The 22,585-nt window shown below is 39.5% G+C and overlaps 2 protein-coding genes across 2 annotated transcripts; one reads left to right on the plus strand and one right to left on the minus strand.

Moving 5' to 3' along the window:
• The first annotated feature begins 3,726 nt into the window (after positions 1 to 3,726).
• Positions 3,727 to 21,095, plus strand: urb1 (URB1 ribosome biogenesis homolog). The gene is made up of 39 exons (XM_023961686.2): positions 3,727 to 4,014; positions 4,122 to 4,261; positions 4,339 to 4,490; positions 4,574 to 4,700; positions 4,780 to 4,876; positions 6,175 to 6,260; positions 6,344 to 6,469; positions 6,561 to 6,685; positions 6,764 to 6,959; positions 7,034 to 7,171; positions 7,248 to 7,421; positions 7,499 to 7,631; positions 7,716 to 7,838; positions 7,911 to 8,023; positions 8,138 to 8,251; positions 10,369 to 10,485; positions 10,903 to 11,041; positions 11,160 to 11,318; positions 11,434 to 11,633; positions 11,708 to 11,926; positions 12,002 to 12,190; positions 12,269 to 13,106; positions 13,193 to 13,391; positions 13,461 to 13,647; positions 13,726 to 13,784; positions 13,872 to 14,059; positions 14,261 to 14,371; positions 14,461 to 14,524; positions 14,605 to 14,773; positions 14,916 to 15,018; positions 16,085 to 16,245; positions 16,319 to 16,430; positions 16,522 to 16,628; positions 16,737 to 16,880; positions 17,679 to 17,788; positions 17,865 to 18,071; positions 18,213 to 18,454; positions 19,559 to 20,110; positions 20,419 to 21,095. Exons 1-39 carry the CDS (start codon positions 3,888 to 3,890, stop codon positions 20,607 to 20,609), a joined length of 6,738 nt encoding a protein of 2,245 aa, XP_023817454.1. The 5' UTR covers positions 3,727 to 3,887; the 3' UTR covers positions 20,610 to 21,095.
• On the minus strand, positions 20,439 to 22,234 carry mrap (melanocortin 2 receptor accessory protein). The gene is made up of 5 exons (XM_078956596.1): positions 22,091 to 22,234; positions 21,869 to 22,008; positions 21,697 to 21,793; positions 21,499 to 21,590; positions 20,439 to 20,578 (listed from the first exon to the last, which is right to left on the minus strand). Coding segments are annotated over exons 1-4 (288 nt in total). The 5' UTR covers positions 22,093 to 22,234; the 3' UTR covers positions 20,439 to 20,578; positions 21,499 to 21,541.
• Between the last annotated feature and the right edge of the window lie 351 nt (positions 22,235 to 22,585).

The following is a 22,585-nucleotide window of genomic DNA, read 5'->3' on the forward strand; positions in this document are numbered from 1 at the left end:
TTCGCGCGCGATATTCGCCGACGTTTAACGCCTCGTGACTGAACAAAGGGCACCAAGGTGAGTGTGCACACAGACACGAAAAACGCAACGCGTAAAAGCGTCATTATTTTCAAAAACGCCTCGGGTTCGTTTTTTTGGTTTGACGCACCGCGTCAAAAACTATACGACCAATGAGAATGGCGCTTTTGCACAAGTGTCTGTAGCTTCTGAAGTTACAGTAAAACACAACTTGGGGGCGCTCAAACACAAAACTGTCTTGCTGAGCACACATACGTAACGGCGGAGAAGATATACGCCAAGTAGCGTCTACACTGCCGCGAAGAAATAAGACGAAGAAGTCGAACTCACTGATGGAAATTCTAAAATATCCCCGAAAACGCTCATGATACATTTTCAGCTCTTGTATCAGTCGATAAAACTCTCCATGTTCTTCTCTTCTCGTAACTATGGGATGTACCCAAAATCGGCGTCTTTTCCGGCGTCTTTCATCATTCAACAGAACAATAATTTCTTTATCGCTGGATGTTTTCTTTGTATTATTCTGACAAGCGCGTAAATACTTGCTCTCTTCTTCTGAGTGAAAAGCGAGTTTAAGAAGCGTAAAGTTGCACAGCGCCACCTTGTGTACAGGGGTATTTCTGTTTTACATTAAGCGCCATCTAATGTCAGGGAATGAATTTGCATGTTCACTCGGCTCATCGTCAGCGAAAATCGCTTGGGTGTGAACACAAAAAACGTGTCGAAAAACGCTGCCGTTATTTGTCCCGGTGTGTACGGCCCTTTAAGGTGGCCGCACGAGCCTAAAGGGGCACTGCAAGACACACCTGCACTCTCTTAAAGATGCAGCTGCCCCTGTCTATGATTCTCCACGCCCCCAGACAAGTCAAAGACTTACTGGTGAACTCGGGAGTTCACCAGTACGGGTGCATATGTCCAAGGCCATCATGAGGCCTGATACAGGTAATGACAGTTTGTTAATAGTCATTGTACTAACCCTCAAAAGTCCAATACAACTTTTAAGGGGGAGCAAATCTTTCTTAATGAGTATTTATAAATTTGAGGTGTGTTTTCTGCACTCATTTCAATCATCTCCATCATTGTGAATCATCTACTTCTGCTTGGCCAATCTGTGGCCAAGAGTCTATTGACATCATATTTTTGGAACCTAAAGAACAACCAAAAAAAGAGAATAGGTTCTGTTTCTAGCCGAAAACATTTTTTTTAAGTGAAGTGTCGTGTCGAGCATGATAGCAAAAATTAATATTATTGTAGTCTTTTGACTATAGCAATAAAAATCTACTTGGAAGATGGGCGAAAAGGCTGTAAACTGACTGGTTAACTTTAAAAAGAAATTCATAGAAACATTCAAAACCAATGCCTCTAAAATCATCCGCTGTGTTATAGTAATTGGTTCAGGTTCAACATCCTTTTTCCATATCAGTTCTGAGTGTTTGAGCACACTCTGGCATGAAAGAGAATGCTGTCGTAAATAACCCCCTTCCTCTTCAAAAAAGGGAGCAACTTTTTTGCCGACTTGATCACACGTGGCTGGTTCCTCTTTGAACTGCTGACCATGCTGCTCCTGCATCCCATTGCTATAAAGGCCTAACCAAGCCTGTCAGAGTGGTGACAGGGTTGTTGAACCCACCATTTTGGTTCACATGGGTGATATTTTAAGAAAAAGAGAAGACTTGGCCAAAACTGCAAAAATAAACCCAACATTTATGGACCAGACAATTTTACTACCCTTATTTCCTCTGTTATCTAGTGGGCTGACAGTGGCTGTAGAAGGATAATATTTAGTGTTTATAGGGAAAAACACAGAATTGTGAAACATTTTTTTGATTGATTTGAAAACAATGAAATCTTGTTTCTTTGAACTATGATTAAAATCAAACTGTAGCTACAACACATTGAACTGCACGTTTAACACATGTTTTAGATTGAACTATACAGTGCTAGCAATATGTATTTTTTTATTTAAAAAAATACTTTTTGTAAATTTTAGCCTGTATTTCACAAATAGGGCTTGCTTCAAAAAATGTAATACTTGTCAAATTGGCCTTTACTTTTAATCAAGTTGAGGTATTATCATTTACACTGACTATTTTATTTTTCAATCAAAAAGTTGCTTTTATTTCGTTTGAAATGTAAGAAATTATAAATATATGAATAAAATCACCAGTTTTGCACATTGTAAATCACTACTTATGAGATAATTGCTTTTACAGGATCAAATAAAGCTGGTTTTGAAGAGAAATGTTTAGAATTGTTAATCAAAATTGAATTGATTCAATATTTAGGAAGTGATCCTTAGTTACCAAAGTGTTTAAGAAAATCTTGTCAAGTCATTAAGATCTTTTTAAAACATCTATCTAATCTGTCTGTAACATGTGCTGCCTTGTGTGACACGATTTGAAATAAAAATAGGGAGAAATGACTGTGAGACAAAGCTTTGAACTGAGAAAAAGTAGAAACTGTGCAATTATACTGTAAAATTTTAAGAATGGTCTCAGTGGGAAGTCTTTGGTGTCACATTGTACTTTAACTGTTAAGGACGCCTGTTCCAAAAAGCCATTTAAGACGTTTTTAGTGGTTTCTGCTCCGCGGACAGATGTGTTTTATAGCATATAGAGCAGTGAGCTATAATTAAATCCTAAGAATCCACAGCAACATTCCAGACAATAAAAGATTTTTTGGGCTCAACTTGACATAGGATGTTAAACAGACATTGGTAGTATTCAGTTCTGAGGCTTTGCCAAATCAAACAAAACATAAAAACATTTAATGGAATTCTGCTCTGAATGTACTTGTCTTATTAATACTTTGTTATGAAAACATTTGTCAAAATAAACCAAAAATAATGTAAACTTTTTATTATTATTTTTTTGCTTTAGACTACATTATTCTAAGGAAACCATTGCTGTTTGACTGGTTAACTTTGTTCAATGAATATAACTATGACTAATTTTCATAGCTTATTTCCTCTAACCTTCTACTTCAATATTTAGACCAGACAAAGGCGACCCCTGTTGGTAATATACCTAAAAAACACGAATAAAAAGTGTTTCTTACATAAACTCTTGGCTATCTTAGAAAAGGTTAATAGCCTTTATAATCATGCAATGTCTACTTTACACGATGTAAACCTAGTTCTTGACTATTTGACAAATAAAGTCAATAAATGAAAATATAGAATAAAATATACACCTACAATTTATAGTAATCGTAGTATCACACTAAAAGTATTAATAAATAGGCTTTTTTATATGGCTTCTTGCTGCAAAATTGAAAACTTTAAAACAAATTTTGAATTTATACATGGCATGCACTGCGCATGTCTGTCAAATGATTTACAGTCAAAACCCCATTTTGGTAGAAAACCGCATCCATCTACCCTACCCTTCAAGTAAACGGGCAACGAGCTTAAACCACAACTATGCCTTCACGGTTAGGGCAAAATATCTCCTTAATGTCTGCTAACGGTTTTTAGTCTTGCCCCCTCCATTAACTACAAGGGAAGAAAAGATAAATCAGGAGGAGCATTATGGACAAGATGGGAAAAAAGGAAGGAAATAACAAAATTGAAAACACGTTTTTTTATTGAAAACATTATTTTAACATTTCAAAGCAAAATTGTTTATATGAATAATTATGCCATTTTATTTTAACAATTGTATTCAGGTAGCAAAAGTTTGAAATCGTATTTGCTGTGCAGCCGAGTGCGGAACTATTTCGGGCAGCAAATGTTTCAGTGGGGATGATCATCTGAAACGGAATTCCATCTGTTTGCACTGCTATAACGTGGGTCGTAGCTAAACTATCATGATGAGTTAAAAGTAAGAACATTTTGTTTAAATAGTTTTTGTTTTTGTAATTATATAAAAATGGCAGAAAAGCGCCGCGCCGGTGCTTCGGCAAAGTCTGCTGTTCCAGTGAAAAAAGGGAAAAGCCCTGAGTTTAATGGGGCTGAATTTAAAGCCATGCTGAAGAACCCCACCACTGCTATGAAGGGTAAGTAAGCACATGCATAATTATTCCCGATGTATATTTAAAATAATATAATTTATATAACCCTCTATAAACTTCTGTACTTAAATGATTGCCTACCCTATGTACAGGGCTGGAGACATTCGTGTCAATTGCGAGGAAATTGCCCTGTCTTGATCTGTATGATGTAGTTGAGGGCTACCTTAAGATATCCATGGAGTGTGCAGAGATATTCCAACTGCTGGAAGGAGAGAAGCACGCAGAAAATGAGGTAGGTTAGTAGTCTGGGCGGATGTCTGAACTGTCTGCTCGGTCATAATAACCTGCTACAATCTGTCCTCTGCACAGACCATGCTGGTTTTTGAGAGCTTGGAAGTGATTCTTTTGAGGACAGCCAGCGACCTCTCCCACTTCAACATGGTTGGCAATGGGATTGTGAGAAAGATTGTTTCAAGTCACATGAAACTTCTGCAGGGATCTCTGCACTCGGCAAATCATAGGTTGGTTTAATGAGTGCTGCACAAAAAATTGCGTTTCCTCCTAACTGCTGGCGTTTTAAAAGTGTTTTCACTGTTGTGAGCAGACTCGTTCGTCACTGCCTCAATCTACTGTCCACCATGGTGTCCCAGGGTGTGGAAGCTGCTCGAGAAGTCTTCAGTCACATTCATATAAAGGCTCTGTCAGGACTGGAGAAGAGAAGGGATAAACTGGTGCGATTCTCCTTTTTTCTTTTGCAGTGTTTTTGTAGATGTTGTAAAATAATGCAGTCTCCTCCGTGTGTTTCCACAGGGAAGACCAGATGTCCGTCTGGCTTTTATTCAGTTTGCCTTGTCCTTTTTGGTGTCAGGAGATGGTGCAATCATTGGGCAAATATTAGAAGTTAAAGGTAAGTTTTATTTGTAGAATATAGGTAAGGCTGGATGGAGAGGCATCTTTTCAGCACTATGGCCCTCGTTTATGGAACAGTCAGCCATAGGACCTGAGAGCCGCAGAGAGCATAGTTGCTTTAACCCTAGAACATTGTACTTATAAATAGTGACGCCATCACTTTTGCTGAGTAATTTTTACCCAATATAGTATACCCAAAAACAGTACTTGTCATAAAAAACAGATCAAAACATAACAACACATGATACATTAGTGGTTTTCTTTTATTTTCAACTGTGATATCTGTAAACAAAATTGAAACAGAAATACATATGATGTTTCTGAAAACATGCTTAAAAAAATTCTTTAAAAAAATAATATTATACTAGAAACTTGGTCTTTGGTTCACCCATTCCTGGGACATGTGAGACCTCCCTGGTGAAAGCACAGACTACGTGACACGCGACATATTGAAATTCATGTAGTTCTGCTCGGGTGAAAATCAGCCGGCGATAGCGCTTTAAGATTAAGAAAAGGTTCAGGACCCATCATTTTAACCAGGCTTTGAGCTAATTTGACTACTTTTAATATTGTTATTTATTTTATTTGTATTTATCTATTTTTTTTAGTTTCATGCATTTACACTAGATTATTAGTAATTTATTTTAATATTCCTTATTTCAATGTTTTATTGTTTATTGCTTTTATCAGTATGTTTACTTTTTAATTCTCATTTTAATAATTTATTTCTGGTGCTTCCTCAGTCGGGTCCTCCCCTCTGGGGCGGCTGCTGTTCAGCCACTGCAGCTCTAGATGGGGACCTGCATCACCGCTTAGCTGTGGTGGAGCGGTCCCCGCCTGTGATGCTGCATTTGGCTGTCAATGCGGCTGTTCACAGAGAGGGAGGTCTTAAATATTAGCGCTTCCTACAGCCAACTTTTTTTTATTTTTTGTTTTAGTGTAAAGCACTTTGTGTTATGTTTTTTATAGGAAAAGTGCTATATAAATAAAGTTTGATTTGATGTGGCCAAAAATTTAATTCCCTTTTTCTACACCAAATTCAATTTCCGATTTGAATCGTTTTTTTTTTTTTTTTTTTTTTTTTTTTTTTTTTTACAAAAATTACAATTGACAATATATTTAGCAAAAACTGTTTTATTTAAATATCTCCTTTGGAAGTTAGCTGGAACACAAAGTGCAGCTCAATACAGGCTGGTGTTTTCTGAGTTGCCACTAGCTTGGGCATCTTGTACAGACAAATATTTGTCGCGCTCAAGAGAGTATTTTTTGTGTGGGTGACTTTCTTATTTTGCTCAGAGCTCCTTCCGCACATCTTGAGTTCGGGCGTGAGGGAGGACAGGATGTCTACGGTCAATTTGATTTTGTCTACACTGATGACAAGGGTAAGTGCATTGAAAAATGAACCCAAATCATATATTTTTGTTCAAATCTATTAATTTTTTTTATCTGTGTGTGTTTTCCGCAGGTTGTGCTTAACAAAGCAATAAGTAAAACCCAGAAAGTGCGGTTTTTTACTCCTGTGGTGTTGAGCAACATCGCCTCTCTGTACAGATGGAAGGGGATTCCAGACGCCACCACTGATGACTGTGATGTGAGTGACTGGCATCGTCTTTAGCGTAAGCTGCAGCCAGCACAACTAACACGTGTTATAACACACTTCTCTTTACTTCACACACTTGTAGATGGTACAAGACTCGTCTGGGGTATCGGTGGTTCGAAAACTTGTTCACCGCTTTTTGCTTGAGCTTTGTTGCTCGCGTAAGCACGGCATCATCTTTCATGATGCCCACTTCGGAACCGCTGGCGGGTACGTCTTTATCATTCCAAGGATATTTTCAATTTGCCAGAAATGTTGTAACAATCCGGTTGTTTCAAATACTTGCAGAGGTGGCAACATTGTCTTGCTTCAGTTCTTGGTGGGGCTAAAGCAGGCAACGGAGGATGAGCTGGTTGCAGAGCTGGTGGTCAATATCCTGAAAAACAGTCCTGACATTCTGTCCCGATACTTCAAAGAGACTCAGTATTCATACACCCCTCGCCTCAAAAGTGCCTGGCAAGACAATGTTAATCTGCTGAAAAAGGTAGCTACTGCAAGCATATTTGTTGTATTCAGACGTGTTTCATTGTAATCAATTCATGCGAATTACTTGACCAGATCTATGAGGCGCAGCCTGACATCTCCACAGTTTTTCAATTCGGTGAGATGATCCCTCTGAGCCGCCTGATCTCCATGATTATGGTCATTTCTCTTCCTCCGGTCTGCAATAAGACCTTCTTCACCCAGGGCCTCAGTGTAAGTCACCCAACCTCTTATTTTGTAAGAAACCCAAAAAAGGAAAATGTTAAGTATATCTTTGCTTCGTTGACAGCTTGCTAACAATAAGGTGCAGCTCACGACTGTGTCAGTGATAAACTTCGTACTGAAAAGAACCAGTAAGAATATAGAGTACCTTCTGGACAAGGCGGTGTGGGAAAGGTCCGATGTTTACTCTGCAGAGATGATGGAGCAGTTGGTGCAGCAGTACAGGGAGGCACTTGGCAAAGTAAGCTAACAGAGGCACCTTATGTCACACATTCATACCTCTCTGATGTGGTTTACTTATTTTTTTTTGTGGTCCAGATTTTGCCTGACATGACGACCATCATTTCGACATGGCAGTCACTGAGCAAGAAGGAAAAAACTGAAGGCGACGATAATAAATCTACGGGTGACGGGAGTGCTGACCTGGCTGAAACCAAAACTGACCTGCCAGGTAAAAAGCTTCAAAACATGCATCTCTATTGTTTTCATCAGTCTTTTAAAAAGGCTGAGAAACAGCTGAGATTTGTATTTGCAGTTGCTGAGACGACTGAAGTCGTTTTGCTGAAGGCTTTGATTCTTCAAGTCATTTGCCTTTACCAGAGGGTCATGCCCCACCTGGTTCTACAGTGCAAATTTGATTTCAGCAAACTCCTAAAAGGTGAAGAACATTGACATTTTTATGCTTGATGTTCTACAGTATTTGCTGAAATCCCTTGTCAAACATTTTCAGGGATAGTCTCAGAGAAGGGAATGAAGGAAGAGGTTCCTCCAGTCTTACAGTATCAGATACTCCAGTTAGCTTTAGATCTACCAGCAAGCAAATTCTCCTGGTTTCACATTCAGGTAAACACACCAAATGTTGCTCTTTTTAACGTTTATTTTCTATTTTTGATTATTTATTTTTTCTCCAGTTATCATCTATACTGAAGTGTTTTTTTTTGCGCTTTCTCCAAACAGGAAGTTGCAGATGCCGACTCTGCAGAAAAGTCTGTTCTTTATCTGCTTCTCAAGATGTTTATCAGCAGCAGCAGAAGTCACCTGAGATCTTCCACACAGAAGCTGGTTGTCAAAGTAAGACATGCACTGTGAGGGACAGCCCAGCATGTGCACGGTTTATGCTGGGCCGGTCTATCAAGGTTTTGTGCCTAGAGCAGTGCTTCTCAAATAGTGGGGCGGGGGCACGAAGCGATGCCAGGGGGGGCGCGCGGTGGTGGCGGTTTTAGGCACAGGTTTGTCCGGTGCGCAAATTTAACGTGGGGGCAGCGGTGACAGCGGCTCAGTGCTTGGAAAATAATCTGGTCCACTATTCGGTTCCTATTGTCTGTTCTGTCTGTCCGCGGCTGCGCGAGTGAGAACGAAAGGGGAGGGGTGGTGTGGGCCCTGTCTGCCAGGGGAATCGGGGCACGCGGACCACTGCTACCGCTGCCTGTTGCCCAAGATCACCGCTGCCCTTAGATTCCTAAACTCATGCTAACAATGTCATTCTTTATGAACTATTGTAGACATTTTGATGACGTGTCTTTATTTTCCATCCATGTTTTCTTTGTCTGCCTGTGGTTTAGTTAGTGTCAGACAGACATAAAGACAGCAGGTAATGCAGGAAAACAGCTGCACTTTTATGAGATCAGAAATAAACAATCCGTCATTTAGAAAAAAAAAATCAGCACGTTTTTACCTATTTCTTCAGACTAAAAACGTTAAATATATTGGTGCTGCTGTGTTAATGTTTCAGATCAATTTAGATTTAATATTATTTATTGATTGAATTATTTTTTTCAGCATCAAATGGTTCAGTTGGTCAAAATGTTTCTAGTTTAAATAAGGAATGACAGATTTTTTTTATTTCAGGTACTTTCAGCTTCTTTTCTGTTTTAGACTAGAACAGGGTTTCTGTGGCTAAATAAAGTTAATATTTGTTGAAAGTGGATTTATTTTGCTTTTTTCTTTTGTTAGTGTTAAAAGATACAATTTTAGGTATACAAATTTTATAGATACTGACCTGATGTATTGTCACCGCGCGAGTGTGTCTGTGTGTGTGTGTGTGTGTGGGGGGGGGGGGGGGTATGGGGGGGGTCAGGGGGGGCGCGAAACATTTTCTTTTCCTAGGGGGGGCCTGGCAAAAAATAATTGAGAAGCACTGGCCTAGAGGAAGCATTTTTACGGGTCCCATTCAAGAAGATGGGCAAGAATAGATTCCTATTAAACCCATGACACTTATTTATGCAAATATGTATCAAACCACTTTGGCTGCCAACTGATCTCAATTTAGCTTCTATGTGAAAGCGAGAACATAAGTGACTTTTTTATAGCGGAAAATAAATAAAGATGCCAATGGGGATAAAGTTATTGGAGCTCCAATATCCGTAAAAATCAGTCAGAGACAAACATGCCAAAAATCTAAAAATAGTTTTTACATGAAAAAGTAATTAACCTTACTTAAGAAGTAGAAATAAATTGGGTACTGTAGGGGTGTACTTTTCATAGTTTACAATCCATATACTGTACGTCTAAAAGACCATATTTGCATATTAATATTACTTGATACTCAAACATAATTTTTGTACTTGCGTGCTACTTTTCAGTTTCCTATTTTCTCCTTCAGAAGATTTCTAATCACTTAGAACTGACCTTTTTCTGGAGCACATTCATAAAAGACTTTTTTGGATATTGTTTTACAGTTTAGCAAATAAACAAAACAATGACATTCCTCAAAAAATTGTGATTGTTTTTGAAATAAAGTCACTTTTCTCTTTTGGTGCCTTTAGTTTGACCAGAACTCTTATTTTAGATGTTTTGTTTTAATGCTGCTGTTTGTTTCTGCACAGATTTATTTTACTGTCACAGCATAAAAGGGGTTAGACGACTTTTTTTGTGTACAGAACTCAAATTTGGTAGATTTGTAATAAACTAGTTTAGACACTGACATCCTTGTTTGAGCTTTGAAGCAATCATCATGCTCAATCATCATATGGGTTGGTCATGTGTGGCTACATTTGGTGTCCGGCCTAAAACTGGGATATGGTGTGTTTAGATCTACAGTTGGGCTGTACCAAAGACTACAGATTTTAGGCGCCTTCCCTTGTGTACACTCAGTATCATTGGGTGGATTTAAACCACCACTTCATCTTTACAGGAGGAGCAACAGGTGTAGAAATCCTTGCATTCGTTTTTTCTTGTGGTGTGTTCAGGTGCTCCAGGATACTGGTGTGTTTGAGCACACGTGGATGGAGCTTGAACTCTGGCTAAATCAGCTGGACAGAGTAAAACCAAACCAGCAGGAGACTGTGATCCAGTTTTTGGAGCGGGTAAGTCTCAACTGAGTGGCTTTTATAACTTAAAAGACCCACTCCGATCGTCTTTTGATCTAGTTTTAAACCGTTCCCAGTGGTCTTTTAATTATGATAATTCTTTTTTTAGCTAAAAAAAATAAATAAAAACTGTTGTTTTCTAGAGCAGTGAGCTTGTGGCCCACCCAGAGTTTTTCTGCGTCTCAACTACAATCTTTTTCAAACAGCATTTATTTGTCTGCTCCTGATTCACAACGACATAAAGAAAAAAATACTCAGAAATACAATTTAAGTTGAATTTTTTTATTTCTGTCCTCTATTATGAGAAAAATGAATCAGGAACATGTTAAAAACACCATTTCCATGGAGTGGCTCTTTAAATATCTCACAGATATGCTGTAAATTGATCATAACCCATCTTTCTCTTGACATCAGGTGTTTGTTAAGCTGGTGTGCAACTCGTACGAATACACAGATAAAGTCGCCAGCCTCGTCCAGGAGGCAGCTTATCTGCAAGCTAACCTGAGCAGCCAGGAGGGAGATGCAAGCAGTCTGCCGGTCTCACACATAGATGGTGAGGTTTTAAACACGCAATCAATTTTGTATTTTGTGAGTCTGAGCATTTAATTTATAAACATGTGCAAAAGTATTGTTTTCTCCCTAAAGTTTGACCCCATATGAATACTGTTCAGATGTTTTAGACATGCTGGACATCATCATGGAGGGAAGTGAAGGGGAGATGGAGGAGTTCGGCCCCACCCTGAGTGAAGAGCTCATTATCCAGACATTCCCCTTCAGTGCTGTGGTACCCGCTGCCCTGGAAGCTCGGAATAAACTTAAATCCGACAAGGGTGAATCCATCAATACACGTTTTCTGAGTTAGAAAATACCCACTTGGTATTTAAAGCATCAAAAAAATTGTCATTTTAAGTCAGAAATAAGAAGTTTTTTTTTTTTGTCTGTTAGGAGAGGTCTGTGAATACCTGTCTGCAGTGCTCTCTGATGTGCTGCACTGTCAGAGAGACCCGCTCCCCCTATGCCTGGCTCTGCTACACTACGATAAAGAGCTTGTCTCTTCTGGAACTCCGGCTTCCTCTCATCTGTCTGTTCTTCACCTCCACCAGTATTACTCAAGCTGGTTGCCTCAGCAGAGCCGTGAAGAACTGGTGGGTTTTCAGAAATGGAGATTGTGGTTCTAAAATCTCATACAAATACTTAAAAACATTTTTCTTTTTTACAGTTCAAGTCTTCTGCATGCCTCTCCAACGAAGAACTAACGTCAAACTCCTTCTCTACACTGATGAAAGCTGCATACATGCAAGGACCAAGCACTTTAACAACAAACACCTTCAGAAAGAACATAGAAGCAGCTCTGGACTCAATGTTACTGGCTGAGTTTCCGATTGCAATCAAGCAGGTTTTACTTTACGTGAAATCTACAGTGGAAAACTTTGGCACGGTGAGATCGTAAACCCCAACCCAATGTTGAGCAAAATCTAAAGATGTGACAAAATAAAAATTCTCTTTTCCATAGTTTTCCAAAGAGACTGGAACAGCACTCCTGAAGACTTTAATGGGAATTCTCCAAGATATGATGACGAAACTTCAAAGCTTTGCAGAAACGCAAAACTCTGAAGCAGCACCAGCAGAGGAAGAGCAAGACGCATCTGATTTATTTCTGGACGTTAATCAGTCATCGATGGTTGAAACAAATAAAAACCAGGTACGATTTTTAATATTGTTATTCTTTATTCAGGGAGTTGCTGAGAATCTGATTCTTTTTGCCACCGTGTGTTTTCAGATTCTTGTTGCAGCTCTCGGTTCCATCTTCAAACATCCGTGTTTGGAGCAGTGGTTCTTGGCTCTGGAGTTGTCCGCATTGCCTCCTCACTCCTTGAAGCCCGTCAGGCTGAAGCACCTGTGTGCTCTGATGACAGACGGGACTCTAACTCTGCTGCAGATCGGCGCTCCTGTTCTTCGGGATCTTTGCCACGCAGAGCTGCTCTCTGGCTGCATGAGTGCAATAAAGCGAGCTGTTCTCAAAGAATTATCGGAAAAGCGTCCCCACCCTCCAAAGAGTCACTCCAGAACTTTCCAAGCTCTCCTGTCTTTACACAGTTACATGGATTCCAGTAATTTGAGGGAAGTAGCCTTGAGTTTGCTGCTCCAACCTCAGGACACTCTCATTTGTGTCAGCAGTGAGACGGCCGGGTCCGACCTCAGCATTTACGGTCACGCGGCGCTGCAAATTCTCACAACTCGTACGTCTATGACTTCAGAGGATGACTGTGCTTTTCTGACACCGGCACACCTTCAGGGTTTGAGTACCCTTCTGCTCTCCTGCTCCAGCCCCGAGCCCGCAGCCTTGATGCTCCAGACTCTGTCCAGAGAGCCGAGCTTTGCCAAGCTAATGCACACAGACGTGCTCTCACGCTGCCTCCAGGAACCTCTCCCAGACTTTCTGGCCATCAACTCACTGCTGCTGCAAAACTGCTCCTCTCACCGCCTCTGCTTTGAGTTGTGGTGCCTTGAACCTGCAAACATGGCAAAACTATCAAGGGAAACAGAAGCTTTCCTTCCACTGATCAACACCTATTTAGAGGTCGCAAGCAGAGAAGATCCAGCTCGACCTAAAGCTGGTGCGTGTTTGATCCTTTGTTTCAAATCATTAGATTTATGTCAGTATGTTTAGTATTTAATACAAATTGCTTCTCTTTTTTTTCAGTTCAAAAAGAAGTTTTAAAAGCCCTAAAACAGGCTCTTCTGGACAAATTGCCTCAGGGCATTCTGGGAAACCTAACAGACGACAGAGAAATTGCAGCAACTGTTGCCAACCTGATCAAACTGTCTACAGACATCAAGGACTTTTGGGATTTGATAAGTTATCTTCCCAGTGTCCTTCCAAATGCGGACAGCTTTCAAAGGTAATATTTAAACATTTATTTAGACCGCACCTTGAATGTTTTTATATTTACTTTTTTTTTTTTCTTTAGATGGAAATTGGTGGATGTTATTACAGATAAACTCGTTGATTACCCGGAAGAACTAGAAAAATGGAGGAAATCGGTTTCCATTGCTGCTTTGAAGTGTCTCACAGCCTCATTCTGTGGTTCTAAAGATCCGTCTGCTGCTGCGACAGAACAGGAGCACAGCGTCCTTCAAACACTGAAGCAGCTGCTGGTGTGTTCACACTGTACCTACAGCACTCATGAATGCTGCTGCTGTTCCTGCTTTGTCTCATTTCTGCTCCTCCCGCAGGCTTTTGCTGAAGACATCCCTGCATCCGAGTGGAACAGTTTTGTCAAAAGTGGACTCAAGTAGGAAATCTCTCCAAGTTGATGTTTCTTTTTTAATCAACAGTCTTAACGCCGCGTAAACTTAAAAATGGTTTCTGCATTCTCCAGGTATCGCTACAGAGATTCTTGTTTCCTGAACACCTTGAGTAGCCTGTTAGCAGTGATGTATGGGGAAGAGGAAGTCCAGAAGGATTTATTACCTTTATCCACGCTACATCTGATGATCAGCAGCCATTCTCAGTTCTTACCAACCATGCTGGGCTGCGGGGAAGAACCAGATAAGAGTCCAGAGAAAGGTACTGTAAGCTAAGAAAAGAATGAACCCTCCTTCACTTAAAGCAGGGGTGTCAGAATCCGGTGTCCAACATTTTTTGAACCAACCTGCCATTGAAGCTCCTTATTTGCTAAACACACCTGATCCAGGAAATCGGCAGCAGATCAGGCGGGATTTCTGGAATACTAGCATAATAATTCGTGCTCTTATTTTGTTGTTTCAGAAGCGCTTGTATCTCTTCTTCTCTGTGTGGTCAAAAAATGCCCAAAAGTCTGCAATATAAGTCACTTTGTTGTTCTTCTGGGAGCATATAGTGCCACACTGTCCACTTCAGGTAAAACATGTCTTTCTGGGACTAATCTGGATGCTCTTTTTCACTTTCCTAGCTATCTTTTCACCCAACTCCCAAATCTGGTTTTGCAGATCAGAAACTTTTACTACTTCTTCAGGAATATGAGAGAAATCAAGCTAGCCTCCTGAAATTCCAGTAAGTCCTATTTTTATGTTTAGCAAAGACGTAGATTTGGCTGAGACATAAACGTGGTGATGCGGAATCGCTGTGTGCAGATCTTTCTTGTGGGGCCCTGCGGCTGTGGAGCATCATAAAACCAGGAAAAGTCTAGGAGCTTCTCTGTGGAAGCAGGCGAGCTCGGATGAGCTGCTGGCTCTGCTGAAGACTGACAGGATGCTCCAGACTATCTCCCAGTTTCCACAGCAACGCAGGATCATCCTGCAGGTTATTATCTACAATTAGGTTTTTTTTCAAAGATGTAAATTCATTTCAATTTGATTAGATGACTGATTTATTTAAGAGAAAATTCCTAACCCTGTTACTTTTTGTTTGAAAAAGTAATCTAATGAAGGGTTTTCTCTCCTAGGATGAAGTGGAACAGCTTTACAGTAACAAAGCAGTGAAGGACCTCAGTAATCTGTATGATCCCTGTTTCCTTTTACCGCTCTTCAGCGTCATACTAAGACCAGGTAGGATATTTCACTTTAACATGCATAGCAAAGGCTCAGAATATTTGGAATCCTTCAGGATCGTTGTTGTTTTAAAATCTTTACTTTCTACACATTCTTTAAAAATTATGTCATATTAATGACGTTTTCTTCTTTCTTCTCACTTTTTTTCCCTGAGTTGATGCGTTTTTTCTTATGTTAGATCAGAGTCTGCCTGTTTGTTGTAACGCCCATGTAAGGATGTATGGCTGCAGTGCTGTTTGCTAAGAAAAGAGGACGATGCTATTAAGTTCAGCCACTCACAGTGATGGAGCTAAGATAGACGAGAAGATTTAAGCAGTTCCAACCATTGAACGTATCTGAGAACTGGACCAACCGAGTGTGACGTCGCCCATAAAAAAGGGTTTACTTCCAGATCCAACAGAATTAAGTCAATTCAGTCACCGTTTTTTGCGGTACGGACACTGCCCTGGTGGAGCCAGAAGACGTCAGTAAACAGTGATTCGGTGTGAGTCAACATTTCTATGGCAATCCTTCTCGCCAATCAGGAGTGAGGTCGTTAAAAGACCACACCCCTTCAAATTATAAGAAAAGTTTAGAGAATTTGTCAAATCAGACATTTCAAATGTTCAACATGAGACCACAAACCTATCGAGGCATCTGGTTGGCCTGTTTATAACTAGAATAACTTGAACTACCAAAAAAAATGTAAAAGGAAAAAAGGATTAGTAAAAAACATGTTTATATAAAAAAGGTAGCAGAGCAAGATTGATTATTCTAACCAATAGAATGACTGAGTAATAGCTGTTTATTTCTCTTTAGAAGTCTATGGCAATTTGGCTTCTTGGAGCCAGCGGGTACTTCCTGTTTGGAGCTTGAGATGGGCGGGGTCACTCAGTCCTCACATACAGTCAAGGGTTCCAATATAAAAGTAGACTGACTTCAAAAGCTAAACTTGAAAGCATCAGATTCCAGCTTTTGAATCTAGCTGTGATTAAATTGTGGGTAAAGAAGGATTGATTTTCAACAGCGGGCGTTTATTCCTCATTGCGTTCATTTCTTGTAACTTTCTCCTGCTGTGTGACAGAATGCGTCATTGACTGCCACAAGTTCATCTCCAGTCATGCTTTGGGATTCACTATAATGGCTCTAAGCAGCTCTGACCCGAAGGTGAGAGCTGCCGCTTACCATGTGCTGGGTTCTTTCTACCAACATCTGGAGGGAGCTCGGTTCCGGGAAAAGAGACAGGTACACTTTAGCATGTTTCACATGTGACGTGTCACATGCTGCACCACTGATGAGCTTTGTTCTCACTGAGCAGATGCTGTATTTGATGGACATAGTGAAGAACGGGATTCAACGGCAGAATCAAAGAGTGCCGTTTGTTCTGACATCCTACATTGCCAAAGTGGCTCAGCAGATGCTCAGACCTGGTCTGTATCAGACTGTCCTTATATGATTCCTGATATTGAACTACCTTCCTCGTCGCTGACGTCTGCTCCTGTCGTCTTTCCTGTTTTACAGAGGATCACATGTACGTGGTCTTGAACAAATTTCTGCTGTCCCAACAGAGTCTGGACTTGAAAAGAGTCCCAGAATTTTTCAAGTTATTCTATAGCTTTGACCTGGAGGTAAAGTACAAATATGATAAATATTGTTGGTTTAAACATTATCTGTTCAGCTCAGACATGTTTAAAATGAAGGTCAGTCATGTTTGTGTTACTTTCTACTGTCTGCAGCACAAGATGGAACGTGAGTGGATCCTAAATGTGCTCGGGGAAGGGATAAATGATGACCACTGCTTCAAACTCTGCAACCAACAAGGCATCTTTCAGAGTCTTTTGGGCTTCGGGAGCAGCCCGCTGTGTGACGAAACCTTCCAGGTACACAGCTGGAAATGCACTTCATCCAGTTTTTGACTTTGATGGGCTGGAAATTTTTCAAAAAAACACGAGAAATGTGTTGAAACACCACAGCAGTTGCAGCTTTGCAATTCACTCTGTTGCGGGAAGATCTTACCTTACACTGAAGATTAAAGGAAAACTTTTCATATGTGGAAATGTATAATGTTAATATTATACATAATATTAATATATTTTGGATTTACTTCGATTTATTTATAGACCCACTTCGATCATGTTTTGGTCTTTTTTAAAAGCATTCCTAGTGGTCTTTTAATCATGATTAGGCCGCTTTTATTCAGAATAATAATGTCGTTTTCTAGGACATAGTTTCTACAGAGCGGCAATAGCCCCACCTTCCTGTTGCTGAGAGCTCTCTGTTTACAATTTCTCTGACTAGATTACAGACCCTCAAACCTGAACATTATCGTGCAACAAAGATGGCGAGCAATATTGGGGCTATCCAGCCGTACAGTTTTTAGACAAATGACAGTTCGGACGAGGAAAACAAAGACGTACCTGGATCTAGGCGTCTACTCTTTTTCTAACCACTTTAATTTCATTTGCATGTGATGCACAATAATTTGAATAAAGAAATAAATCAGAAATGCAATTTTAAGCTTAATTTTCGTTATATATATATATGTCCTCCATCATGAGAAAAATGCCACACATTTTTCATGAGAAATCACCAAAAAAAAACGTTTTCATTGGAGTGGGTCTTAAAGTAAAACTCAAAGTTTGGAGTGTGGGTCTATTAAAATGTAAATGTCTGCACAGGTACAGATCATCAGGGTGTTGTGTAAAGCTGCACGCGTGACAAAAGGAGCTTATAACCTCACCAAGAGCAGCGGAATCCTGAGCTGGATGATACACTTCATTGAAAAAAAGTAAGATCTTACATTTTTTAGTAGAAATAACGTCATTACATTCTATTCATTCTGTTTACTGTATTATATTCCTCAGGAACCTGACGCAGCAGCTGCTGTGTTCCGTCGTGGATCTGCTCTGTGTGCTGTGGTTCACTAACCTCGGGGAGAAGGAAAAGAAGGCCGATGGAGCCGGCGCCTCCTCACCTTCAGGGGAGAAGCCACAAGGAGCGGTGAAATATCTCCCTCTGCCGTTCATCAATGAGTTCCTGTGTGCAGCATCAGCAGTCTGCAGGCACCTCAGGTAAATGCTGCAGGAAAAACATGTCACTCTGTTTTCAGGCTGCTGACAGTCTGAATGATTGGGAGTTGAAATGTCAGAGAACATCAAATAAATGCTGTCCTTTACTCAAGGATGCTTGTGTTTTTGTGACCCACCATCCAGGTTGGGAGTGAAGGCCGCTCAGCTCAGCATGTTTGTGCAGATGCTGAGCACTGCACTGATGCATCGTGGGACAGCTCTCAGTGTAAACAAACAAGCAGAGTGGCTGACGCTCCGTCCACAACCACTGTCCAGCGCCGAAAGCCTCACGCTGCTCCACTGTTGGGCCACTTTGTCCCATAACGCAGCCCTGCTCAGCCAAATCCAGGAGCTGTCTAATAGGCACAAAGTGGCAGAGCTGATGGGTGAGTTCTCTTAAAACATACAAATATGTTGTTTTTATCCAAACAACAAGCAAAACACTATAAAAATACACAATAAAGGTCTTTCACAAACCTGTACTGGTGACGTTTTTAGTAAGCTATTCATTGTACGAGTTTTAGGGCAAAGAAAGCACATTATTATGATATAGACGTTAAATAAACGGCTTCAGAGTTATTTCATAATTTATTATAGGGCAACGGATTGCAAAGAAAACAAAATGCATTTTTTTTTTTTAAATGCTGCAGTACCTTTTCATATTAACATGTGCTGGTTTTTTATTATTGTTTTTCTACACAGAAATATTGTGATAATAAAGTTTTGTGCAGAATTTTTACCACCAATCAAATTTAAAGATGGTAAAAGTTGATATTTACCTTATTTGATTCTTTTTTTTGTGTGCCTTTTAATCAGCTATGCTCACTTACGCTTGTCTTTCTTTGCATTTTTTCTATAACACACTTGTTAATTCCCCTTTTTTTAAAACAATACATTACTTTTTGTAACACAAACCCGTGAGCTAAAGCTCCTGAGAGTTTGATACAACACTGTGTTCCTGGACTGCTTTTGTGTAAAGATATCGACAAACATCGAAGGACATGTAGGAATTACTTTTAAAGACATCATAAATCTCTGTTGAGCATAAACAGCTTTAAATTGTGACTTTTTTTCCATGCTCCCTGGAAAGAATCATTTTTGTGTAACTCTGAAATATTTCCTATTTTCCGTTTTTAGAGAACATTTCCTTTTTTTTTTTCTTTAACTTCTATGTTCTCAAGTTACCTTGGTACCATTTCAAGCTTATTCATTGATCATTCATTGATCATTGATAACCAACTTAACCTGATTTAAAATACCTTGGGCTATTCTAAACTTTCTGTGTCCTAGTAATAATCCCCTGTTTTTTAAAGAAATGTATTTTATATTCTGTTTTTTGAACCCCCTGTTCTCGGTTGGAAATTAAAAATTCCTGTTTTGTTAATCTTGTCCAGCAATGTAAACGTTAAAACATTTTTTTTTCATTACTATAAACCCTTATGTCATGAATGAAACACAATGTTCTTTTTTTCCTTCTGCTTCTACTTTAGGGATGGGGAAAGATAAATTCCGAGGTAAACGGTACTCCTCCCGCACGCGAGGGGAGAACTCAGCAGAGGATGATGAAGGTGACAAACAGGAAAGTCTCCTGCGAGAGTGCAAACCTTCCCTCTGCAGCATCTTCATTCACTGGGAGCCTGAGCTTCACTCCTCTGAAGCCCAGTCGGCTGTGTCCAAAGACGGGCTGGAGCCCCGCCTGCTGGCCTGCGACACTGCACACCTGCTCACCAGGTGGTCTCTGAAGTGGCTGCTGGAGGACGCGTACGAAGACGACAAAGCAAAACAGTTCCTGCTGTGGTTTGAAAAGGCTGTTCAGAGACACAGGAAGATGGTGAAAGCGGTGATGTTGGATCCTGGGTTGAAAGCAGACCTGCTCTGTCTCTACCATCGCTCCTTTGAAACGGACTCCAGCTCCACAGCAACCTTAAAGAGGTTTACCCACATCATGATCCGCATGTTGGAGACAGAAGGTCAGCTGACGGACTACCACCGGGCGGTGATGTCCGCCTGCATTCAAGAGCCTTCTCATGAGTCCAGACAAGGTAAGACCAAAGGATTCTGGGAAACTCTATTTATACATTGAACTTCTGTGCCTTTTTATTGTACTTGTTACCATACAGACCAGAAGTTCTTTTTAATACAACTTTTATTTTTCCTTGTTCAGCCTAATAACACGTAAATTGAACCAAAACGTAACATTTTTTTGTTGGTTCTGGCTCGGACATGACCCAATAAGAGTTCTGATTCTGTCATGTTCTTTTCTCATCTGGACCTAAAGACGGAGTAAATGGAAAAGTACCACACTGCGCACTATTTTCTTCTAATTTGCTGCTGTTGTTTTCTTTTCCAGAAGCAGGGCTGTTCCTTTTGTCCATGTTCATCCACGAGTTGTGGAGCGGAGCAGCTTCAGCAGAACTCTTCCTGTCTTATGTCGGTTTGGTGACCAAAACCAAGAACCAGAAACCAAAAGGATCCAAATCATCAAAGACACAAACCGCTGTCAGAGCCATCTGTGAAGAGATTGTTGCCATAAAGATTTAAATTAGATATTTCCCACTTTTGTATGACCCAATTGTACATATTAACTATGAACCTGTAACATAATTTGACTTTATTTCTCTGGTATTGAAATTCATAGAACAATATTTCTGAAACTTTTGAGCTATAATGTAAATTTCTGTGTTTTTTAAGGGAAGTAGAAATGTGGAGATATGAAAGAGATGGAAAGTTCACAGAATGTAAAGAAAATGTCTCATATTTTGGCTTAATCAGACTTTTAATGTTTGCAGAATTATAAAACAAGTGTTTACCAAATGTCTGTTGTCAGAAAACAACATGCTCCCCTGGTGTTTTTATGCATATTTTTTAGATAACTATTAATCTTTGAGCAAAAATGAACAATATTTAAAAAAAAAATCATAAATTTTAAAATAAAGGTAAGATATACTGAAAAGCCATTATGTCAAATGAATAGTGAAATAAGTTCTGAAATAAAGGGCTGTTCCCCTAACAGAGCCTCCATTTGCACATGGAGTCTGGAGATTTTATTAGAAAGATGCAATACAGAAACGTAGCATATAGAGATTTACTGTTGACTATAGACCTACGCGTTAGTAAGTAAACTAACTCAAACTTAGTTAGTTTACTTACTCTAACTAAGTTAGAGTAACTTGGTTAATTGTGAACTTAGTTCACAATCATTAACTGATTGACTCATTCACAACCAGTTAAATGTATGTATCACAAGTTGATCTAAATCTTTTTGACAGATTTTTGTGTGCCGTGTATCAAAGAAACTCCATTGGAGGTCAGTAAGCACTGAGCTACGTTATTTGAATTTGTCTATTTGGAATTATTACACAAATCCTTCATATTATATAGCATGTTTTAGTATTAAAAAAGGACATGTCTATTATGTGGACATGGTTACCTCTAACGTATTCACATATTAAGCATTAGGAGCTTCTTTCTGTTCAAGCCGTAGATTCTCTGTAGGTTTCATTTCTCCTAAGTCTGCGCCTCCTGCAATAAGAATAACAGGGAAAAAATGACCTAAATACCCTTATGTGGGTTTAAAACCATTCAGATTCCAATTGTATTCTTGATTTTAATAAATCATCTCGCTTACTTTGGCATACTCCCAGTAACAGACATGAGATTCAAGGTGAGAAAGAGAAATCCCACAAATGCAACCAAAGAAATCCAGAGAATTATGACAATTGAGTCTGAAAAAGAGATAATGATAATAATAGTAATGAGGGAGCTGAAAAAAATGAAGTAAAAAGAATCTAAAAACTTACATTTGTTGTATTTCAGTTTGCTGGCATCCACAATAACTGGATCAAGATAATCATAGTAGTACTCCCATTCGTACAAAACATCACCGGTTATGTTTCCTGCTGCAACCAGCGTGTCATTTATTGATAAACGTGTTCTGTTCCTGAAAAAAAAGACACAAACACGTGAGAAATGGAGATTTTCTTCCCCCGCTCCATAAGGACAAAAGTAATAGTCTAACTCACATGAATGCAAACTTAGGGAGGACGATGTTTTCTTCCTGCTCAGAGTTCTCTGCTTGTGTGCAGATATATGACCACTAGAAGGCGTTTCTGCCCAATTCTAGCTGGTGTCATGTGGTTTACAAAACTAAACAGGTTTATTCTCTTGTGGATGGAATAAATAAGAATAAAAAACATTAACATTTAAGACCTGTAAGCATACTAAATTAATTTGGAGCAACTCTCTTCTTCTTATAATGACTCATAATTTAACTACATATTTATTTTCTTGACACGAATAAACATGCTGTTTGGTTTTACTGATAATCAAAACCAAAACATTTTTACTATTCTATTTGATAAATTTCTTGATTTTACTAACAAGAAATACTATCAAATTGAATTTAACAAGAAAACACCAAAGGTCTTTACTATTAGTATTACTTTCCAGAGATTACATTAAAAGAAAGAAAGGTAAAAAAAGAAACCTAACAGAAAACGCGGTTGAAACCTGTCATC

Source organism: Oryzias latipes, chromosome 13, assembly GCF_053564925.1.
Source record: "Oryzias latipes strain Hd-rR chromosome 13, Olatipes_Hd-rR_3.1".
In the NCBI taxonomy this organism is placed as follows: domain Eukaryota; kingdom Metazoa; phylum Chordata; class Actinopteri; order Beloniformes; family Adrianichthyidae; genus Oryzias; species Oryzias latipes.